The 16,987-nt window shown below is 55.8% G+C and overlaps 1 protein-coding gene across 8 annotated transcripts in view; it reads left to right on the forward strand.

Annotated features, from left to right (window-relative positions):
* TNS1 (tensin 1) overlaps positions 1-16,987 on the forward strand; it is a 194,019-nt gene that overhangs the window by 72,898 nt on the left and 104,134 nt on the right. For all 8 annotated transcript variants that reach the window (XM_035007167.1, XM_035007164.1, XM_035007165.1 and 5 more), the window contains one exon: positions 8,582-8,623. In XM_035007167.1, coding sequence (XP_034863058.1) covers positions 8,582-8,623 — 42 coding nt within the window. The remainder of the gene's footprint in view (positions 1-8,581; positions 8,624-16,987) is intronic.

Here is a 16,987-nt window from a genome sequence, read left to right on the forward strand (position 1 = left end):
CCCTTGTCTGTGGCTATTGCTCAGCCCCTCTGGGACCCCTGGCTTCCCCTCTGGGACCCCTGGCTTCCTCTCTCGTGCTCCCAGGGCCTGGCACACCATAGATGCTCAGTACAGGTTTGCCCGACCTCAACTTCTGTGCTTCTCCTGCTCACTGGGGTTTCATCATAAGAAGCTGGCCTGGTTGCAACCTCAGCCCTCCTAGAGTCACTAACTGTGGGTGTGGGTGAGTGTGGCCCCTGAGCCGGGGTCTTGGCTTGGGTTTAGGGGGAGGCACATCTTCAGAGAAAATGCTCTGCCACCAGCCGGGCCTCCAGCGTGGACTAACCCGGGTGCTAGCTCACGCCATCCTCCAGAAGGGCTCTGCAGGGACCAGCTTCCATAGGTGGAGGCCTGCTGGTTCCATAGCATGCCCTGCTAGGTCCACCGCACCCCCCTTTCCTGTGGCTGCACCTTCTGGGCAGGCACAAGAGGGGCACACCCGGCTCCCCACCTCATGTAGGGTTGGGCTGTGCAGTCTGGCTGCTGCGTGTGGGTGTGGCCAGAGGTCAGGGAGGTGTTTGCCTGCAGAGAAAATTCCCTGTCCGGAGAGCCCTTTCTTGAGTGTGTTACCAGACCTAGAGGCTGGCAATGGGTGGGGTGGTCAGTGCGTGGGTGTGAGGGGAAGGTCCCGAGACAAGAGGGAGGACTGGGGAGAAGGGGGTGCTGCTGGAGCTTGGGGAGCAGGTTGATTGGGTCAGTGGTTCAAGAGGCATGTGGCCCAGGAGGGTTTGGGTGAACAGGGGGGACAGACGTCCTGGGGGCATTGCCCAGAGTCGGCCCTCTGGGACTCTCCTCTATTTCTTGTCGGAGTTGGAGCCTGTGCTGGGTTTGGGAAAAGGGCTGGCCCCTGGTTCTGGAGGGGACTCTTGCCTGGGACATGCCCTACCCCCCTCAGCTCAAGGTGTCCCTGGAAACAGGTCCCTTCTTGCCTCCAGGAACTGGATGCACTTCCTTTCCTGATCCTGAGCAGAACTCTATATAAGGGAAGGAAACAGCCGAGCAGGCCAGGAGCGAGCTCTGGTGAGGACAGGCAGCCTGGAGGGGAGGGCACAGGCCTGGGAGCAACAACATCTCTTCTCCAGGAGCCCCCTGCCCAGGGCCTGGGGCTCAGAACGGGAGGCCAGTGTCTTGAGCCATTGAGCCATGCTGGGGCTCTGTCTTTTGCCGCCCGGACCTTGTCCTTGCTCCCCGCAAGCCCCCTGGCTGAGGCATTCTGTAGTTACCTGACTGCTGTGTAGGCTCAGTGCACACTTGCCTCCCACCGGGCTTCCAAGCCATCCTTCAGTCCACTTGGCTGGGCCTGCCAGCCTGCCTTTGCCCGGCTCACTGGGGCTGGCCATGGCCTTCTTGCCGGAGCCCGGCGGACTCATCACGTGACGTCTGAGGTGCTGGGCTGGCCACAGCCGAGGGGGTCTTCTGGCTCTTTCCTCAGTCATGTGGCATGGAGGCTAGATCCTCTGGGGGGTCATGATCTGTATTATTCTTGACCCCTGTGGTGTCACCACAGTGACCAGGGCTCAGAGGTAGTGGCGTGCTGGCCACAGGTTCCCCAGGAGGGGCCCGGAGGGTGAGCAGCAGCTCCGGTGGGAGGGGGGGTCCACTTGCTCCGTGCAGGGCAGGGAGGGAAAAGTCGGGGCAGTGGTGTCCTGTGCTGTGGCTGGGGGAAGAGAAGGCAAGGCTGGAGGTCAGGGTCTGTCCAGTGTGTGTTTGTTAGTGTGGAAATGAGGACTTCTTGGTTTTAGGGTGCCCAAGTGGCCCATTGTCTGTGGGCTTTGGGCCCCCCACTTTTTCTCCCCCTCCCCATTATTATTAGTATCATTATTACATGTCTTTAGCCTGCCTTAAGCTTCACCCTTTACTTCTCTCTGCTCCCTCTCCCACTCAGGCACCTTCAGTGGCTCCCCAGTGCCAGCATCTAAAAGTCTTAACTTCTCTGCTGGGCTGTCAAAGTTGCCCGTGGTCCAACCTGGAAAGAGAGTTTGCAGCCGGTCCTCTTATCCTTTGTCTCCTTCCGTTTGTCCTTTAGTGTCCCTCCTTCTCCCTTTCCCCCACCCTGTGTCCCAGCCAAGGGGGACTTGTAGGAGTTCTTTCCTCCATGCCTTGTTCACGTGATCATTTGCACCTGAAATGCCCTTTCCCCATCTCCACCTTTTAAAACCCCATCCACATACCAGGTGAGCTCCGGGCTCTGTACCAGGGGCTCTTCCCGCCCTCGGGGCTCTTAGAACGGTCCTGGGTGAGACGCCCAGCAGACAAAAGCAACCTATCCTGGAGGCCTGGCCTAGGTGTCCCCTCCTCTGTGGACCCTACCCGGGACCCCCGAGTGCTCTCTGCATTCACAGCCCCTGGCACCTCCATCCGGCCATAGAGGCAGCGTGGCGTGCTGGGCAAGGTGGGCATTGGAGGCAGGCGGACCCCGGGGTCTGTCACTTAGCAGCTGTGCTGTCTTGGATCTCACAGGATTGCCGCGAAGACGGCTGGACATGAGGGCACTCATCTCTGCCTCCAGCAGGTCCCAGGGAGAGGAAGGGATAAAATAGTGTGCCTGGTACACAGTGAGCATCCAAAGAAACCTCAGCAACTGCTGCTTCTGCTTCTGCCATTCCTTCTCTTACGAGCTGTTCGACTTTGGGCAATGGCTTGATCTCTCTGAGCCCATGTGCCCCAAAGACCTGTCATGAAGACTAAATAAAATGTACGTAAAGCACCCAGGTCGGTGATGCATAGTAGGTGCTCTGCAAACCCTACTTTCCTTCCCTCCCGTGTACCTCTGGGTGTCAGCCGAGATGGGGGCCTGGAGTTGTGGAGGCAGGGATGTGGAGGGGTTGTCAGGCAGAACCTCGGTGGAAACAGCCTGCGTGTCCATCCATCGGATAAACACGGTGTGCTGGGCTCACGCAGTGGATTAGTATGCAGCCTGGAAAAGCAAGGCAGCTCTGCCACATGCGGCCACATGAGTGAATCCTGAGGACATGACACCAAGTGTGACAGTTGCTGGGGCAGCTCTAACAACATACCGCACGCTGGGTGGCTCACACCATGAATTCATCTTCGCCCGCTTCTGGGGGCGGGAACTCCAAGTCCAGGCGTTGGCACTTCCCATTTCCTCTGAGGCGGATTCTTGTGTCCTCACGTGGTCCTTGCTTTGTGCATGTTCCCCTAGTGACTCTCTGTGGGTCCTAGCCTCTTCCTATAAGGACACCTGCCAGATTGGATTAGGGCCTGCAGATGGCCTCGTTGTAACTCCATCACCTCTTTCAATACAGTTACGTTCTGACGTACTGGGGATTAGGACTTGCAACGTGGGAATTTGGGGGGATAGAACTCAGCCCAGAACACGAAGGAAATAAGACAGACTCAAAATGCTGTGTGATTCCTCTTATGCGAGGTGCCTAGAACAGGTAAATTCATAGACACAGGAGGTAGCTTAGAGATCCCCAGGGGCTGGGAGGAAAGGGGGACGGGGTTCTTGTTTAAAGGATGTGGGGTTTCTTGTTTGGAAAGGTGACAAGGTTCTGGAAATGGGTAGGAGTGATGGTTGTACAGCAGTGTGAATGCACTTACCTGCCATTGAAATGTACTCTTAGAAATGGTTAAAATGGTAAATTTTATGTTGTATGCATTTTACCACAATAATAATAATAGAAAGGACTAGCTAGTGATAGGAAAAAAAAAAAACCTTCTGCTCAGGATTGTATGAAATGCTAGAGTCAGAGAGACTTGAGTCGTTCTCAGTTTTGGCTGGGGCAAGGTGGTCCTGTCCAGCCCCAGGGTCAGGCGGACGTGGGGAGCTCCTCAGAAGAGCTGGGCAAGTTTAGGAGCCCGGGGTTTGATGTTATCGGGGCCGACAACTTGAGGCCCTGAGGATGGGAGTGTCACCCAGTTGGGGACCAGGTCCCATCGCTTGCACACTGGTGAGGTGATGGGGGCCATGCCAGGTGGGTGCCTGGGTTTCCTCTTGCTCTGCAAAGAGCATTGCCTGGAGCCCACAGACCAAGATTTCACCTGCAGCGTGCTCCTTCCCAGCTGATTGACCTGCGGCAAGTGTCATGATCTCTTCGAGCCTCCGTTTTTTTTATCTGTAAAACGGAAACAATATTACTGACTCTGCAGGATCGGAAGGGCTCAGAGAGACAGGCATATGGCAGGATTGGCCCCAGCACCTGGCGCGTAGAAGGTTCTCAGCGGTGGCGGTGATTTTGACCACTGGTAGTTGCAGGCGCCTCCCTTCCTCGGGTCCGAGTGTCCTGCATCTTCCCACAAGTGCTTATTGTGCAGCTACTATGTGCTGGGACCAATGTGATGAACAAGACGTATTCTCTGCCCGCAGGGCCCTTGATTTCTAGCAGGGGAAACAGATTACTGACAAGGAAACAGACACCTGTTTAGTTGCAAATTGCAATTAGGTCTGTGAAGGAAGAGATAAGAATGCAGGAGAAACAGTGTGTGTGTGTGTATGAGTGACTTAAGGGAGTCAGGGAGGGCCTCTCTGTGGTGGTGGCATTGAAGCCAAGCCAGAAGGCTGGGAGGGAACAGCATATGCAGAGGCCCTGAGGAAGAACAGAGCTAGGTGTGCTCGAAGGACTGAGAAGAGCCCACCCTTATGTGTGGCTTTAGGTCCTGGACAAGGGATGGACACGGAGTGCTGGTGGAGAGAAGTACAGGGCCCAGGTCACGCAGGGAGCCCTTGCCTGGCTGGCTGCAGTCTGGTGCATTCAACCTCATGACCTGGGGGAGTCTCCAAGGGTGTGTCCCGTTGTTGGCATTGTGTCCAGGGACCTTTGAAATTCAGAAGATGTTAGTGGGTGGGGGACTGATGAATGCCAGGCATTGGTAACTCACCCCCCAGCTGCGCCCCCAGCTCTCTCCCTTGCAGGCTCCAGAGCCAGATTTGCCCCTCCGCAGTGGCCTTGGACAAGTCATCACCTTTTCTGTGCCTTCCTTTCTTCATCTGTGAAATGGGGATAAGAAGTCTCTGCCCCAAGCATTTTGAGAGCTTAGGACAGTAGCGGACTGAAAGCCACATTCCAGGGGCTGTTGCCCTGGTCGTTGGATAGAGCTGTAGGGACACTAGCATTTACGAGAGCATCAGCATGGCCGAGAGGGCAGGAGCGCATCTCCGTCGGGAGCCGGCCTGCTGGGTTCACATCATCGGATGACTTATCGACCTCCCCAACGCCTCGGCCTCCTGGGCCATAAAACGGGGTGTTGAGGGTTGTTGTAGGGATGAAATGAGGGAACTTAGGCTGAGTGGCATAGGGCAAGTGTGACGGGGGCACCTGCCATTGCTTCTACTTTGACTGTTGCGTTTTTCCAAGGGCAGAGACTGAGCATCAGGCCTGCTCAGCCCGCACCATGTGGATGGATTTATGGAGATACACCAGGGGAGGAGGCTTACCTGAGGCTGACCTCCTGGGCCCGAGCCCTGGAATCCCGCACTGCCAGTGCCCGGGAAGCCAGTCTATGACAGGGCTGGGACCCAGAGCCCCTGCAGACACCCCAGAGTCTGCCCCCTCTGCGGAGAGAGGGTTCCTAGCTCGGGTCCCTATGGGGCAGTGGGAGTGGTCACTGCTGACACCGGGAGTGTGGGGCCGTAGGGCACGGGCCACAGAGTGGCAGGGGGCCCTGGCTCTCCCTGGCACATTCCAGGCTCCTGAGAGGGTGGCCAGGGGCCAGGGTGCCGGAGGGAAGGAGAGAGCCTTTTAAGGAAACATTTCTCTGCTTACAAAAAAAAAGAGAGACAAGAGACATTGAAACACACAACAAAGTTAGTGGGCTGGCCGGCCGGCTGGCCTGGAATGCACAGCTGGGGGTGGTGGGTGGAGGAGCTGCTAGGGGGCAGCAGGCCCCGAGGGGCGCCCAGACCGCAGGCCCTGCGGCCGGGGGTCCACCGCTCCTCTGCAGAGCTCAGGCCTTAGGGGCAGCTCTGCCTCAGGGGAACAGGGAAGCGACCTGGGGTCGGGACACCTGGACTCCCGTTCTTTCCACCACCGCCTTAGGGTGGTTCTGGAAGGGAGGCCCTCCCACTGTTTCAGAGGACACTGTCCATTCTGCCCCTGCTTTAAATGGATCCATAACCTCTCCCCGACCCCCTCAATCCCCAGACCCCGAATGGAGACTGGAAACCCCCTCGTGTCACGGCGTGGGAGACAGTGGCTGTGGATGGGACTTGCCCGGGTCTGGAGGCCGTGGCCGGAGTCTGCAGCATCCGTCCCCCTGCAGCATGGTCCTCAGGTTCCCAGCCCCACCCGAGCCCCAGCTCCAGCTCTCAAGGAAGGAGTGGAGCAGGGTGCTGCCCTGTGGATTGCACCTGCTCCCACCCAGGGCCCAAGGGACCCATAAATGATAGAGTGGTGGCAGACACTGGGAACCTGGCCCCGTGAGGTTGAAACGTATAGCCCCTGAATGGGGTTAGGGACAGGAGGGGACAGGGAGGAGGCCGCTGCTGGATGCAGGACTCCTGCCTCACAGGTGCCTGGGGGAGCAGTAGTGACCCCCGTGGCTGAGACCTTGTCCAGTGGGCAGGGCAGGCAGAGAACCCTGCAGGCCACAGCCACCTCTGGGACCTTCCCTTCCTTCCCAGTCTGTTCTCCTGGCATCCTCCACCCCACCCTAGGCTCTGTCTGCCCCAGAAACTTCTAAAACAGTCACTCATGGCTCCATGCTTGTGTGTACCAAGAACCCTGAACTTGGGGGAGCATTTGTCCCCATGTTTCCTCGTTCTCTTGAACATAAGGGAGGAGTTTCCCTTCACATTTCATTTTGGGAATCAGAATGCCTAAGTTCAAATCTTCACCACTTATCCGCTCTGTGACCTTGGGCAAGGTGTTTAACCTCTCTGTGCCCCCCCTGCACCTCAACCAAAGATGTAATAGTACCTACCTTATTGGGTTGTTGAAAGATTAAATAAGTTAATATGGGTCTAGCATAGATAATAATGCCTGTCATTCCTATAGTCCGTATTCAATGAATGTTAGCTATTGTTCCTTTCTTTTGGCCTCATGTATGACTCTCTCAATAGTCTCGGAGTAATGGTGAGTACAGGGCGATAGATACTGAGACTCAACTCAGGCTTCTTTGCTGGAGAATGAGTTGGGGCAGGAAGCCCGTAATGGGACTGGATCGAGAACCCAGGGATGCTAAACACCCAGCTTCTCTGCCCCTTCCAGAGCTCAGGGCACACCATCACGTGAGTCTTGTCCCCTTCTGGGCTGGTGTGTCAAGTCTGGGGATCCCTTTGGCTGGTTGGAGGACAGAACTGGGTCTGGTGGAGAGAGGGCCCGGCTGAGGGTGGCTTCTTGTGAGCAGCCAGCTCTACCCGAGCCTGGAGGCTGTCGCCATCACTGCTCTGCTGGGGTGGTGGCCGGAGCAGGGGTTGCCCACTTTTTGAGGAGGCAGCAGCCCCCTCTTCAGCGATCTGGGGCTTGTGCCCACACACCCTTATGCCCGAGGGAGAGCCTCCTCCTAGTCCCCTCCGTGGGCCCCTTGGGTTGGGAATTGGAGCCAAGATTGAGGTATGAGCTCCAAGAAAAACGTGTCCCAGCTAGAAAAAAAGAACACACTGAGTCTCTGATAAAGGGCCCTGCTAATTGTCAGGGTAGTGGTTTGGCTGCCTGGCCTGGATGGGGGATGTTATCTCAGGGGAGGGAGAAATGCAGCCCTCCCTCCCCCCTCCCTCTGTCTGGAGGCCCGCGTGCCAGTCCCCACCCTCCATCAGAGAGGAAGATGAGGATGGTGTTAAGAATAAAAGCTTGCCCATAGAGAGCGTGCTTTCGCCCCTCAAGGCTTTCTTTGGAAGAACTGGCAGGGGCCTTTCACCATCCTGCTTCCCACATGCTGTGGGGACCCTAGACTCTGTCTGCATCTTTGGGTGAGATGTCCTGGCATTGGGGAGAACCTCCTTTCTCAGAGGTCTCAAACATGTTTTTAAAAAATGTAAAACAAATCTTAGCATATTGTAGAACATTTAGAACATAGAGCAGAGAAAAAAAAAAAATCCTTCTTCTTATTACCTTAACCCACTGCTATTAAAAAAATCCCGGTGCACTGACCTCCAGTCTTCTGCATATTTTTCTACAGAATTAAAAAATTGTGTGATATACGGGGCGCCTGGGTGGCTCAGTCGGTTAAGCTTCCAACTCTTGGTTTCAGCTCAGGTCATGATCTCAGGGTCATGAGATCGAGTCCCGCATCGGGCTCTGCGCTCAGCACAGCGTCTGCTTGAGATTCTCTTTCTCCCTTTCCTTGTGCCCCTTCCTACCATGAGCATGTGTGCGCGCACTCTGTATCAAGTAAATAAATAAAATCTTAAAATCTTTTGCCTTCTGCCACACCCCCTCTACCCAGTGTTATTGCCCGAGAGATCCCCCACATGGCTGCAGAGTCTTCCAGTGACCTCTCCAGCTGGTGATGGTCAGTGTGTTGGGCTCACGGAAGGGGTGTCTAGCATGGAGGTGGGGTCGTGGAATGGTCTCAGGAGGCCCTGGTTTTCTGTGGGGATGAAAGATGCTAACCTTGCCCCTTTCTCTGTTCCCTCCCACAGGTGGCTGCCCCCTGCCTTCCTCCATCCAGCCATGAATTGGTGGTGAGTGACAGTCCCTTCCCTACCCTGCTGGTCTCTTTCCCCTCTTTCTTCAGCTCTTTCATTATTGCTGCCTCTAGACCTAAGCATGCTGCTAGCCCTGGAGGGTGCTGGGCCATTAGGTAAGGAGGAGGAGGGGGACACTTCCTGAGGCTGAAGCTGGACTGGGAGGAAATGAGTCATGAGGTCCCTTCTGATGAGATGCAGGGCCTCCTATTTCAATTTGAGACTGAAGTCCTTGGAAAAACCCATAAAAGGGCATCTTGCATGCCTCTGGGCCTGGCCAGTGCCTCTTGCTCTGGGCTTCCAGGACCAGGGGACGGCACCTTCTACCTGCCAGGACCAGATACCCTTTGGCTGGAGGACAGGGAACGGATAGCCGGACCCACAGAGTTCGCCCGCCTGGGCAGTGGCTCACATTCAGGTGGTCCGTTGCACCTCCAAGCCCCTTGGCTGACTCTGCTTTTCTGCTCTGTCTCCATGTCTCCCACCCCTGCCTCCCCCAGCAGGCTTCCAGAAAAGTGTGGATAGGGGCAGGACGCCTATGAGTTGTGGGCTGTCGGGAGAGGGGCCTGTTCCAGACGGATCCCAGCTGGGCTGATTTGGAACACTGGGAACTTTTCCTCCCGGCCCTCTCAGGGCCTTCTCACCCTCCCAAGGCCCCCCCTGCTCCCCAGCCCAGCGCTGGAGGGAGGCAGGGCCCTGGAGGCTGGAGGGGAGGGGTCTGCATGAGTACAGGTGCATCCGTGTGTGTTTGTGGGGGGCGGGAGGGGTGTCCTATGGGCACAATCTGATTTGCTGCTACAGAGGAGCCTCTGATGACACTCGTGTGGGTGGGAGTCTGGGGGAGGGGGCCAGGATGCCCTGGCAGTTTCAGGCGTCTGCACACTCGCTCAACCTGGATACTGGAATCTCTGTCAGGCCACCTGGTCTCTTCTTTCCCTCCAACACCCATTTGCCCAGTGACAATGGACAAGTCCCACACTCTTTCTGGACCCCAGTTTCCCTTACTGTCAAGGAGAGGGGTTGCTCCAGATGCTCCCAAGGCCTTCTCGGTGCTGAGAAGTGTCCCCTCCACCGAGGGTTGTTGCTGGAATGAAATAAAGTTTGTAAAAGTGCTCGTGACTCAGCCACCTTGGGCCCACGGCCGTGTCCCTGGCCTCTGCAGCCCTGGCCCAGGCCCTGCCAAGCTATTTCTGTTCCTCGCAGAGGCCCCTCCTCCCTGGTCTCACTGGGCTCAGACCCTTCTGGGCCTCAGCTCTGCCCGGCTATGCCGCTCCAGATGTGACGTGTTTTTTGCACAGAGCCCAGTCGCAAGGTCATCTGACAACAGAGGGGGTGGGTGGGGTGAGGCTGGGGTGCTGGCCTGGTTTGCAACTGCCGGTAAGAAGTCACTCTGGGATTGTGGAGGGTCATCATGGTGGGCGGGCGGGGTGGGGGTGGGGGAAGCGGGGAGCATAAGTCTCATCATTTCAACCCAACTGCCACCTCGCCTCTGAGAACAGAATGTCCTTGGCTGCTCTAGGATAGCTGGGGGGTCTGGGGTTTAAGGATCTCCAGGCAGAAGGCAGATTCCTGGCCACTTGGAGTCTTGTGAGCTTTGTTTATGTGAGGAAGGGTCAGGGGTTGGAACAAAAGGGAAGAGGTTGGCATTCCAGCTGGAAGGATTGCAGTTAGATACCTGAAGGAACTCCTACCTGAGTGAGGCTGTGGAATCTTCCCGTCCCTGTGATGTGCCCCACCTGTGCAGGAGGCTCTGACCTTCCTGGAGGCTGGGTCAGCCACCTGATGGTGGAATGGTTGACACACCAGATTGTGCTCCCTGAGGCTTCCCACCTAAATCAGAACCCCCCCTCCGCAACCGCCGTGGTCAAGAGTGAGGGGGTTAGACTCCCTCCCTTTGGATCCTGGCCCCCAGTCTCCTCTGTGTGACCTTGGACACATTGCTTAACCTCTCTGAACCTCAGTTTCCCCCTCTGCAGATTGGGAGCTTGTAACAGCAGCTACCCTATAAAGTGGTTAGGGAGAATAAAAAGGAAATGAGTGTATTTTTTTTAAAGATTTTATTTATTTGAGAGAGAGAGAGAGAGCGCACATGAGAGCGCACAAGTAGGGAGGAGGGGGAGAGGGAGAAGCAGACTCCCTGCTGAGCAGGGAGCCCACATGGCCCAGACAGAGACAGCACCCCCACATCTAGCCCCACCCCTACCTAAGCCCAGGACAAAACCTTTGGCTTTTTTTTTTTTTTTTTTAAGATTTTATTTGTGAGAGAGCAAGAGGGAGAGGGAGAAGCAGACTCCCCACTGAGCAGGGAGCCGGATGCAGGGCTTGATCCCAGGGTCTCGGGATCATGACCTGAGCCGAAGGCAGATGTTTACCCCACTGAGCCACCCAGGCGCCCTGTGAATGTATTTATTTAATCCGTATTCAGGGCCCTCCAGGGCCTGCCCACCTGATTTGGGGTAAAAGTCCAGGTTCTTGCACTGGCCTGTACCACCCTACAGGATGGCTTTGCACTCTGGAACATCTCCTAGAAGCTCTCTCCGCCACTCACTCGGCGTCAGATACCTGGTCTTCTTGCTGCTCCTTGAACACAGCAGGCCTGATGCTCCTTCAGGACCGCTGTTGTTTGTGTTCCTCCCGGCCAGGAGCCCATTCCCACGGATCCCTGCGAGGCAAGGCTCTTTCCCTCCCACAGGTGTTCACGCAAGTGTGAGATTTCCCTTCCCCCAGCAAGCAGCCCTATCTCCCCTCCCTGCTCTCCCGGTCCCTCCATGGCTCACAACCTGGTACACGGTGTGTGTCTCATTTACAGGGCTCCCCCCGTACCAGCACGTCAGCCTGTGTGGACAGGGATTTTTATCTGTTGTGCTCACTGCTGTATCCCTACCCTCTGGCACATAGTAGGCTGTCACCTACTATGTGCCGGAGGGTAGGGATATAGCAGTGGAAGAAAGGCGTTCAGCTGGATGCCCGGTGCGGATTAGGGGCTCAGCAAGCGGGACTGCTGTGGCCCCTGTTGCCCCACTTGCCCATGTACGGGGGTCTGTCTATTCAAGGGGCAGGGGTGGGCCTGGGCCGGAAGCTCTGCTGTCGTCCCCAGGGAGTGGGAAAGCGGCCCAGGGGAAACCGGGAGAAAGTTTGGCTTCCCCCAGAGAGCACTCAGCACCTGTTTCCTCAAGGCAGGCGAGGCAAGTGCTTTGAGCAGGTTCACAAGAGGGAGGAAAGGGCGGGTTGTATTTTTCCTTCCTTTTCCATTTGCTGCCTCCCTTCAGCCTCGGCAGAGCTGGTCTCTGGTCTCCCTGCTCCCTTCTCTTGTGCCTCACACAGTGTGTGCCTGTCTGTTGCAGTTTCTCCAGGTCTCAGGGGGGTTCCCAGCTGTCCCTCTGGCCTTCTTACCCATCTTGCTTCGATCTTACCCCCCTGGGATCGGGAGTCCGAGTTCTGGGCACAGGATTTCTGCATGGCGTGTGCCTGCCAGTCACATTCTCCAGCTTGTGCCAGGCCAGCCAGGGCAAAGTGGCTTAATCTTCAACCCGTGTTTTCATCTTACTCAACAGATGTTGCCGAAGGCCTCGGGTAGAAGGGTCCTAGGGTCACCTCCCTCCTGTGGGGTCCCCCAGTGGGGGCAGGATGAAGAGGGGAGAGGGCTTGTTTGCCACGGACACTCCTGATCCTTGGAAATTGCTGAAGCAGCTTTTCTCAACTTCTGAAAAATAAAGAGTCAAAAGGAATTTCCCGAGGGTGATAGCCAAGTGGAGTGGCCGCCGAGGTCGGCTGGATGGTGAGCCCTCCTGCACACACAGCCTGGCACCCAGGAGACTTGCGCTGGGGACAGAAGGGGGTGCAAGTGCTTCTCCTCACGCAGACCAGCCCCTTGGCAGGTGCTCAGAATGTCACTGTGGGGTGAACTGGAGGTCGGGTGGGGAGTTTGTGAGGGCAGGAGGGAAGAGGTGAATGGGACAATGGGAATGCCAGGCCAGATTCATCCATAATAGCAATCAGAGCAATGGGGAGACGTTAACCCTTGTATGGAACTTTCTTTCCACCAAACATGGTTCGGAAAGCTTTGTAAAAATAAACTCATTTATTCTGCAGGACAACACAGCAAGAGAGATGCTGTGATTATCCCAATATTGCAGATGAGGAACTGAGGCCTCAGGCCCCAGAGATATTCAGAGAGGGAGCTGGGATTTTGACTCAGTAGTCCAGCACTGCTGTCCACCCTCTGACCATCAGTCTTGACAAACGTTATTCACTTGCATGACACCTGCAGTTTTCAAAGCCTTTCCCCTGACATCGGGCCATGGGGAACCCACAGTGGATTGTGTGAAAGTCTGGGCACATGTGAGAGCCACCTGGGTAGGCGGAGGAACAATGTGGGGCTCAGAAAGTCTAGGTGATCTGTTCATGGTCCCACAGTAGTGGGGGGGTGGGTGGTGGTGTGCTGAGTCAGGAGTGGGGTTTTAGATTCCTGGTTCTGCTTTCTCCCCAGGATCCCCTAGATGCTTGCTGCTGATGTGAATACTGGATGCAGCCAGGTGGACTTTTCTAGGATTTCCTCTCCTTTCCTTTCCTTCCTTTCTCCCTCCCTCCCTCCCTTCCTTCATTTATTTGAAGTAGAGTCGACCCACAATGTTACATTAGTTTCATGTGTTGGGATTTCTTTTTCTAAACAGCACCAACCACAAGTGTACCTAGCTAGCTTAGGGCCTGGGATTTAGAGGAGGGTCCTGAGCACCCACCTTGTACACACTGCTGTTTTAATGCTGGGGCTGCAAAGTTCCTTTCTGCCACAGTGCCAGGCCTTCTAGAAGGTGAGTGGGGATGGCATGGAGCCACAGGAAAGAGAGGACTTTAGACACCATTTGGTCCAGTCCTGCTCTGTTTCAGGTGAAATGGAGGCCCTGAAAAATTTTTTTTGACTTGAGTGTTTTTTTATTGTGGTAAAATACACATAACATAAAATTAACCATCTTAGCCATTTTCGAATGCACAGTCATGGTATTAAGTTCATTTCTGTCCTTGTACAAACGTCACCCATCCTACTCCAGAACTCTTGTCATCTTGTAAAACAAAACTCTACCCATTTAACAAGAGCTCTGCCCTCCCCTTCCCCAGTCCCTGCCAACCACCATTCTCTTTGTATCTCTCTGAATTTGACCACTTAAGTGCCTCATGTGAGTGAACTCATATGATATGTGTCCTTTTGTGACTGGCTTGTTTCACTTAGCACTGATGTACTCAAGACTCCCTGTGCTGTAGTGTGTGTCAGAATGTCCTTCCTTTCAAGGCTGAATAATATTCCATTGTATGTCTGTGTCACAGTTTGCTTACCCATTCATCTGTCAGTGGACATTTGAGCTACTTCTAGATTTTAGCTCTTGTGAATAATGCTGTTTTCTTGAGAGCAGGCATTCTCCTGGGCTTGGGGTGGTGGTCCTGAGATTTTCAGAAGACTTTCCCAAGGTGCCCGAGTGTCAGATCTGAGGCAAGAAGGCACCACACTGCCTCATGGAGGAGGAGGATGATGTGATGTTCCGGAAAAGTGTGCAGAGCCCTCAGCCCTGATGATGCCATCTTGCCCTCCATCAAGGAGAATGACTAGCAGTCGCTTTAGTTTGAGCTCCAGGCTCTGATGAAATTTCATCTTCTGGCCATGAGTGCCATGAGCAGCCATCTTGGAAGATTCTAGAAAGCGGAGCAATGTCAGGAGAGATGAGCCCGATAGAGGCTTGGTTTTCAAAGGAGAGACCAAACTGGGCATTACATTCCAAAGAAGATTCTCAGAGTGGTGAGGGTGCTGAAGATCTCCTTTCGTGCAACAGGGCTGTGCGGTCTGGAGAGGGAAAATATGGAGCAGGCGCAGACTGGGAGTGAGAACATGGGGAAGGACAGATTTGCTATTGCTCTCCAGAGTAGAACCTAGTATGGAGGTTCTTACAAAGAGGAGGAAGGAGACATAGATGTAAAGAAGAGCTTTCTAACATCTAAAATGGCCTGTCAGGGGAGGGGAGGTGGTGTTGCTGTCTGTTGCTGGAACCCATACTCACCAGCACCTACTAGGTGTAAGGTGGGTGCTGATGGCAAGTTCTTTCTCTGGGGAGGGCCTGGTGGAAGTCCCGCCCTTAGACTGGGCTGTGAAGGGACATGGCTCCTGGAGGTCAAGGCATCCATGAATGTGCTGACCACCATCCCGGGAGAGACCCAAGTCAGGTGAAGAGAAGCCCTTGGGAGCCATGTTCAGTGGGGGAGAAAGAGAGGAGTATGAGATGGAAACTGATCAGTGCCCGCCTGGGGGCTTCTCACCAGAGGTGGCCTTGGGGGCCAGGGAAAGAAGCAATCAGTTTGTGCTGTGGTGGCTGAGGAAGTCTGTCTCCTGTTTCAGGTCTAGTTTAAGATTTGAGCAAATGGAAGAGAGGAGAGGAGGAGGATGGAGAGCTGAAACAGAGAGGGGGCAGGGCCTTCATATGAGTTCCTGAGCCCGTTGCGAGCCAGGGCAAACCCAGGGTAAATATTTTTGGCCAGTCTGCCCTTGCTGGAGGAGGGGGGTGGAGGGGGTGGGGGCCAGGCGATTCTGTGTCATTTTGGTTGGTGGCCCTGGCTGGGTGTGCTGATGGAACTGATGAGTGCAGGAATGGAAAGAGCGTGAACATGGCATGTGTGGAGGAAGGGGCCAGATAAGGGAGGAGTACACACGCCTGGCAGGGGAACTTGAACTTGATGAGCCAAGCAGTAGGGCCATTATGGGTTCTTGAGTGGGGAAGTGACCCAGAGCAGGATCTGAGAGAGTCTGCTGCCAGCTGTGGGGTGCGGCTGGGTGGTGAGGGGGCTGTGGGAGGAGTGCTGGGCGCAGGTGCTCAGCTGGAGTAGAGAGAACGCGGACAAGAGTGGCCAGAGGGGCACAGAGGAAGCGCCTAGGGAAGCCCAGACTCCCAGTGCCCTGGGAAGGGGAGAATGGCATCCGGTGTGGAGCAGGGGCAGGAGGGGGCTGGGTGAGTGCCCGCCACCCCTGTCGTTGTCCCCTCTCTGCCAGGAACTGTGTGCCGGGTCCCTGGGGGTGAACTGGGGCCGGCCTGAGGACAGGAGTGGGCTTGCGCAGGCCCCTCCTTGGGGGGGGGGGGTGTGCAGGGAAAATCAGGCATCACATTTCATTTAATCACATCCAGCCTCTTCTTTTCCTCTGGGGGCCTAGGCTGCTCAAGAGAGGATGGAGCCCCTGGGGCGACTTTGCCCTGGTTCTTAATGGGGAACCAGGCCGCTGGCCTCCCTCTCACCCTGGCCAGGCCTGGCCCTGCGTGTTCTGCACCCTCTCTCCAGCCCCCTGCCCTCAGTGCTGATGCCCATCCCCAGGGGCTCTGCCTTCCCAGGTTGGTGGGAATTAACACGGGGAGGGGATGGGGGTGGTGGTAGGCGAGGGGCAAACACAGGCTTTGAGGTGCAGACCTGGACACTCGGTTTCTGCATCTGCCCAAAGGGGTTCAAAGTGCTACCTGAGTGGCGACGGCTCCGGGATATTTTGTCCTTGTGTGATTGTCCCCCTCCCGCTCCCACTCTGGGGACTGGGGGGTCTGTAATGTGCCCACCCAGCTCCGCGCCCTCTAAGTGCCCAGTAAATGGTGCTTCCCTGCTCTTCCCTCTTGCTTCCAGCCCCTCCCTTCATCTGCTTAGGGTTCTATTTCTGGAGCAAGTGAGCCTGGAATAACCTGCTGTGGGTCCCGGGGCTGAGGACGCTCCTCCAGCCCCCACCAGCCCTACCTGCTGGCTCCCCCCCAACTCTCTTCCCGTCCTGCTAGGCAGCACCACCTGTGATCTCACAGTGGGTTGCCATGGCGGGACATGTGACGTCATGGGGTCTTTTTGGCCTAAAAAACTGCCTGGATTCCAGGCCTCCCAGGGGGCAAGAGTGGGGAGGGCTGGAGCAGTGGAAGGAAGGAGGGTGTGAGGAATTTCTGGACAGAATGTTCCTCAGGAGGCTGAGTCTGCATTCTGCGCCAGACCCCTCCCCCGAGCCTGGGCTTGGGCATTTACCCCTCCCCCCCATGGCCCTTGCCTTGCCTTTTCCTTCCTCCACAACAGCGGCCCACAGATACATTTTTTCCCAGCCCACCGTCCCTGTAGGCCACCAACATGTCATACTGCACAAACCTCTGGGCATCATCCCAGCCACCCAGCCCCTCAAGCCCACACAGTTTGGGGTGGGTATGCATGCACAGAGGGGGCGTGCGTGTCTTTTTTTGGAAAAAAAAACTTGAGGAAAGGATGTGCAGTTTCCCTTATCCGCCCTGTGGTTCGCAACCCTTCACATTCGGGAAGTTCTCTCTGATGTCTGATCTCAGTGTCTCCTACTGCTTGCTGTCCATTTCC

The sequence above is a fragment of the Mirounga leonina genome, unplaced genomic scaffold (genome assembly GCF_011800145.1).
Source record: "Mirounga leonina isolate KUSES-001 unplaced genomic scaffold, KU_Mleo_1.0 Mir_151, whole genome shotgun sequence".
Taxonomy (NCBI): Eukaryota; Metazoa; Chordata; class Mammalia; order Carnivora; family Phocidae; genus Mirounga; species Mirounga leonina.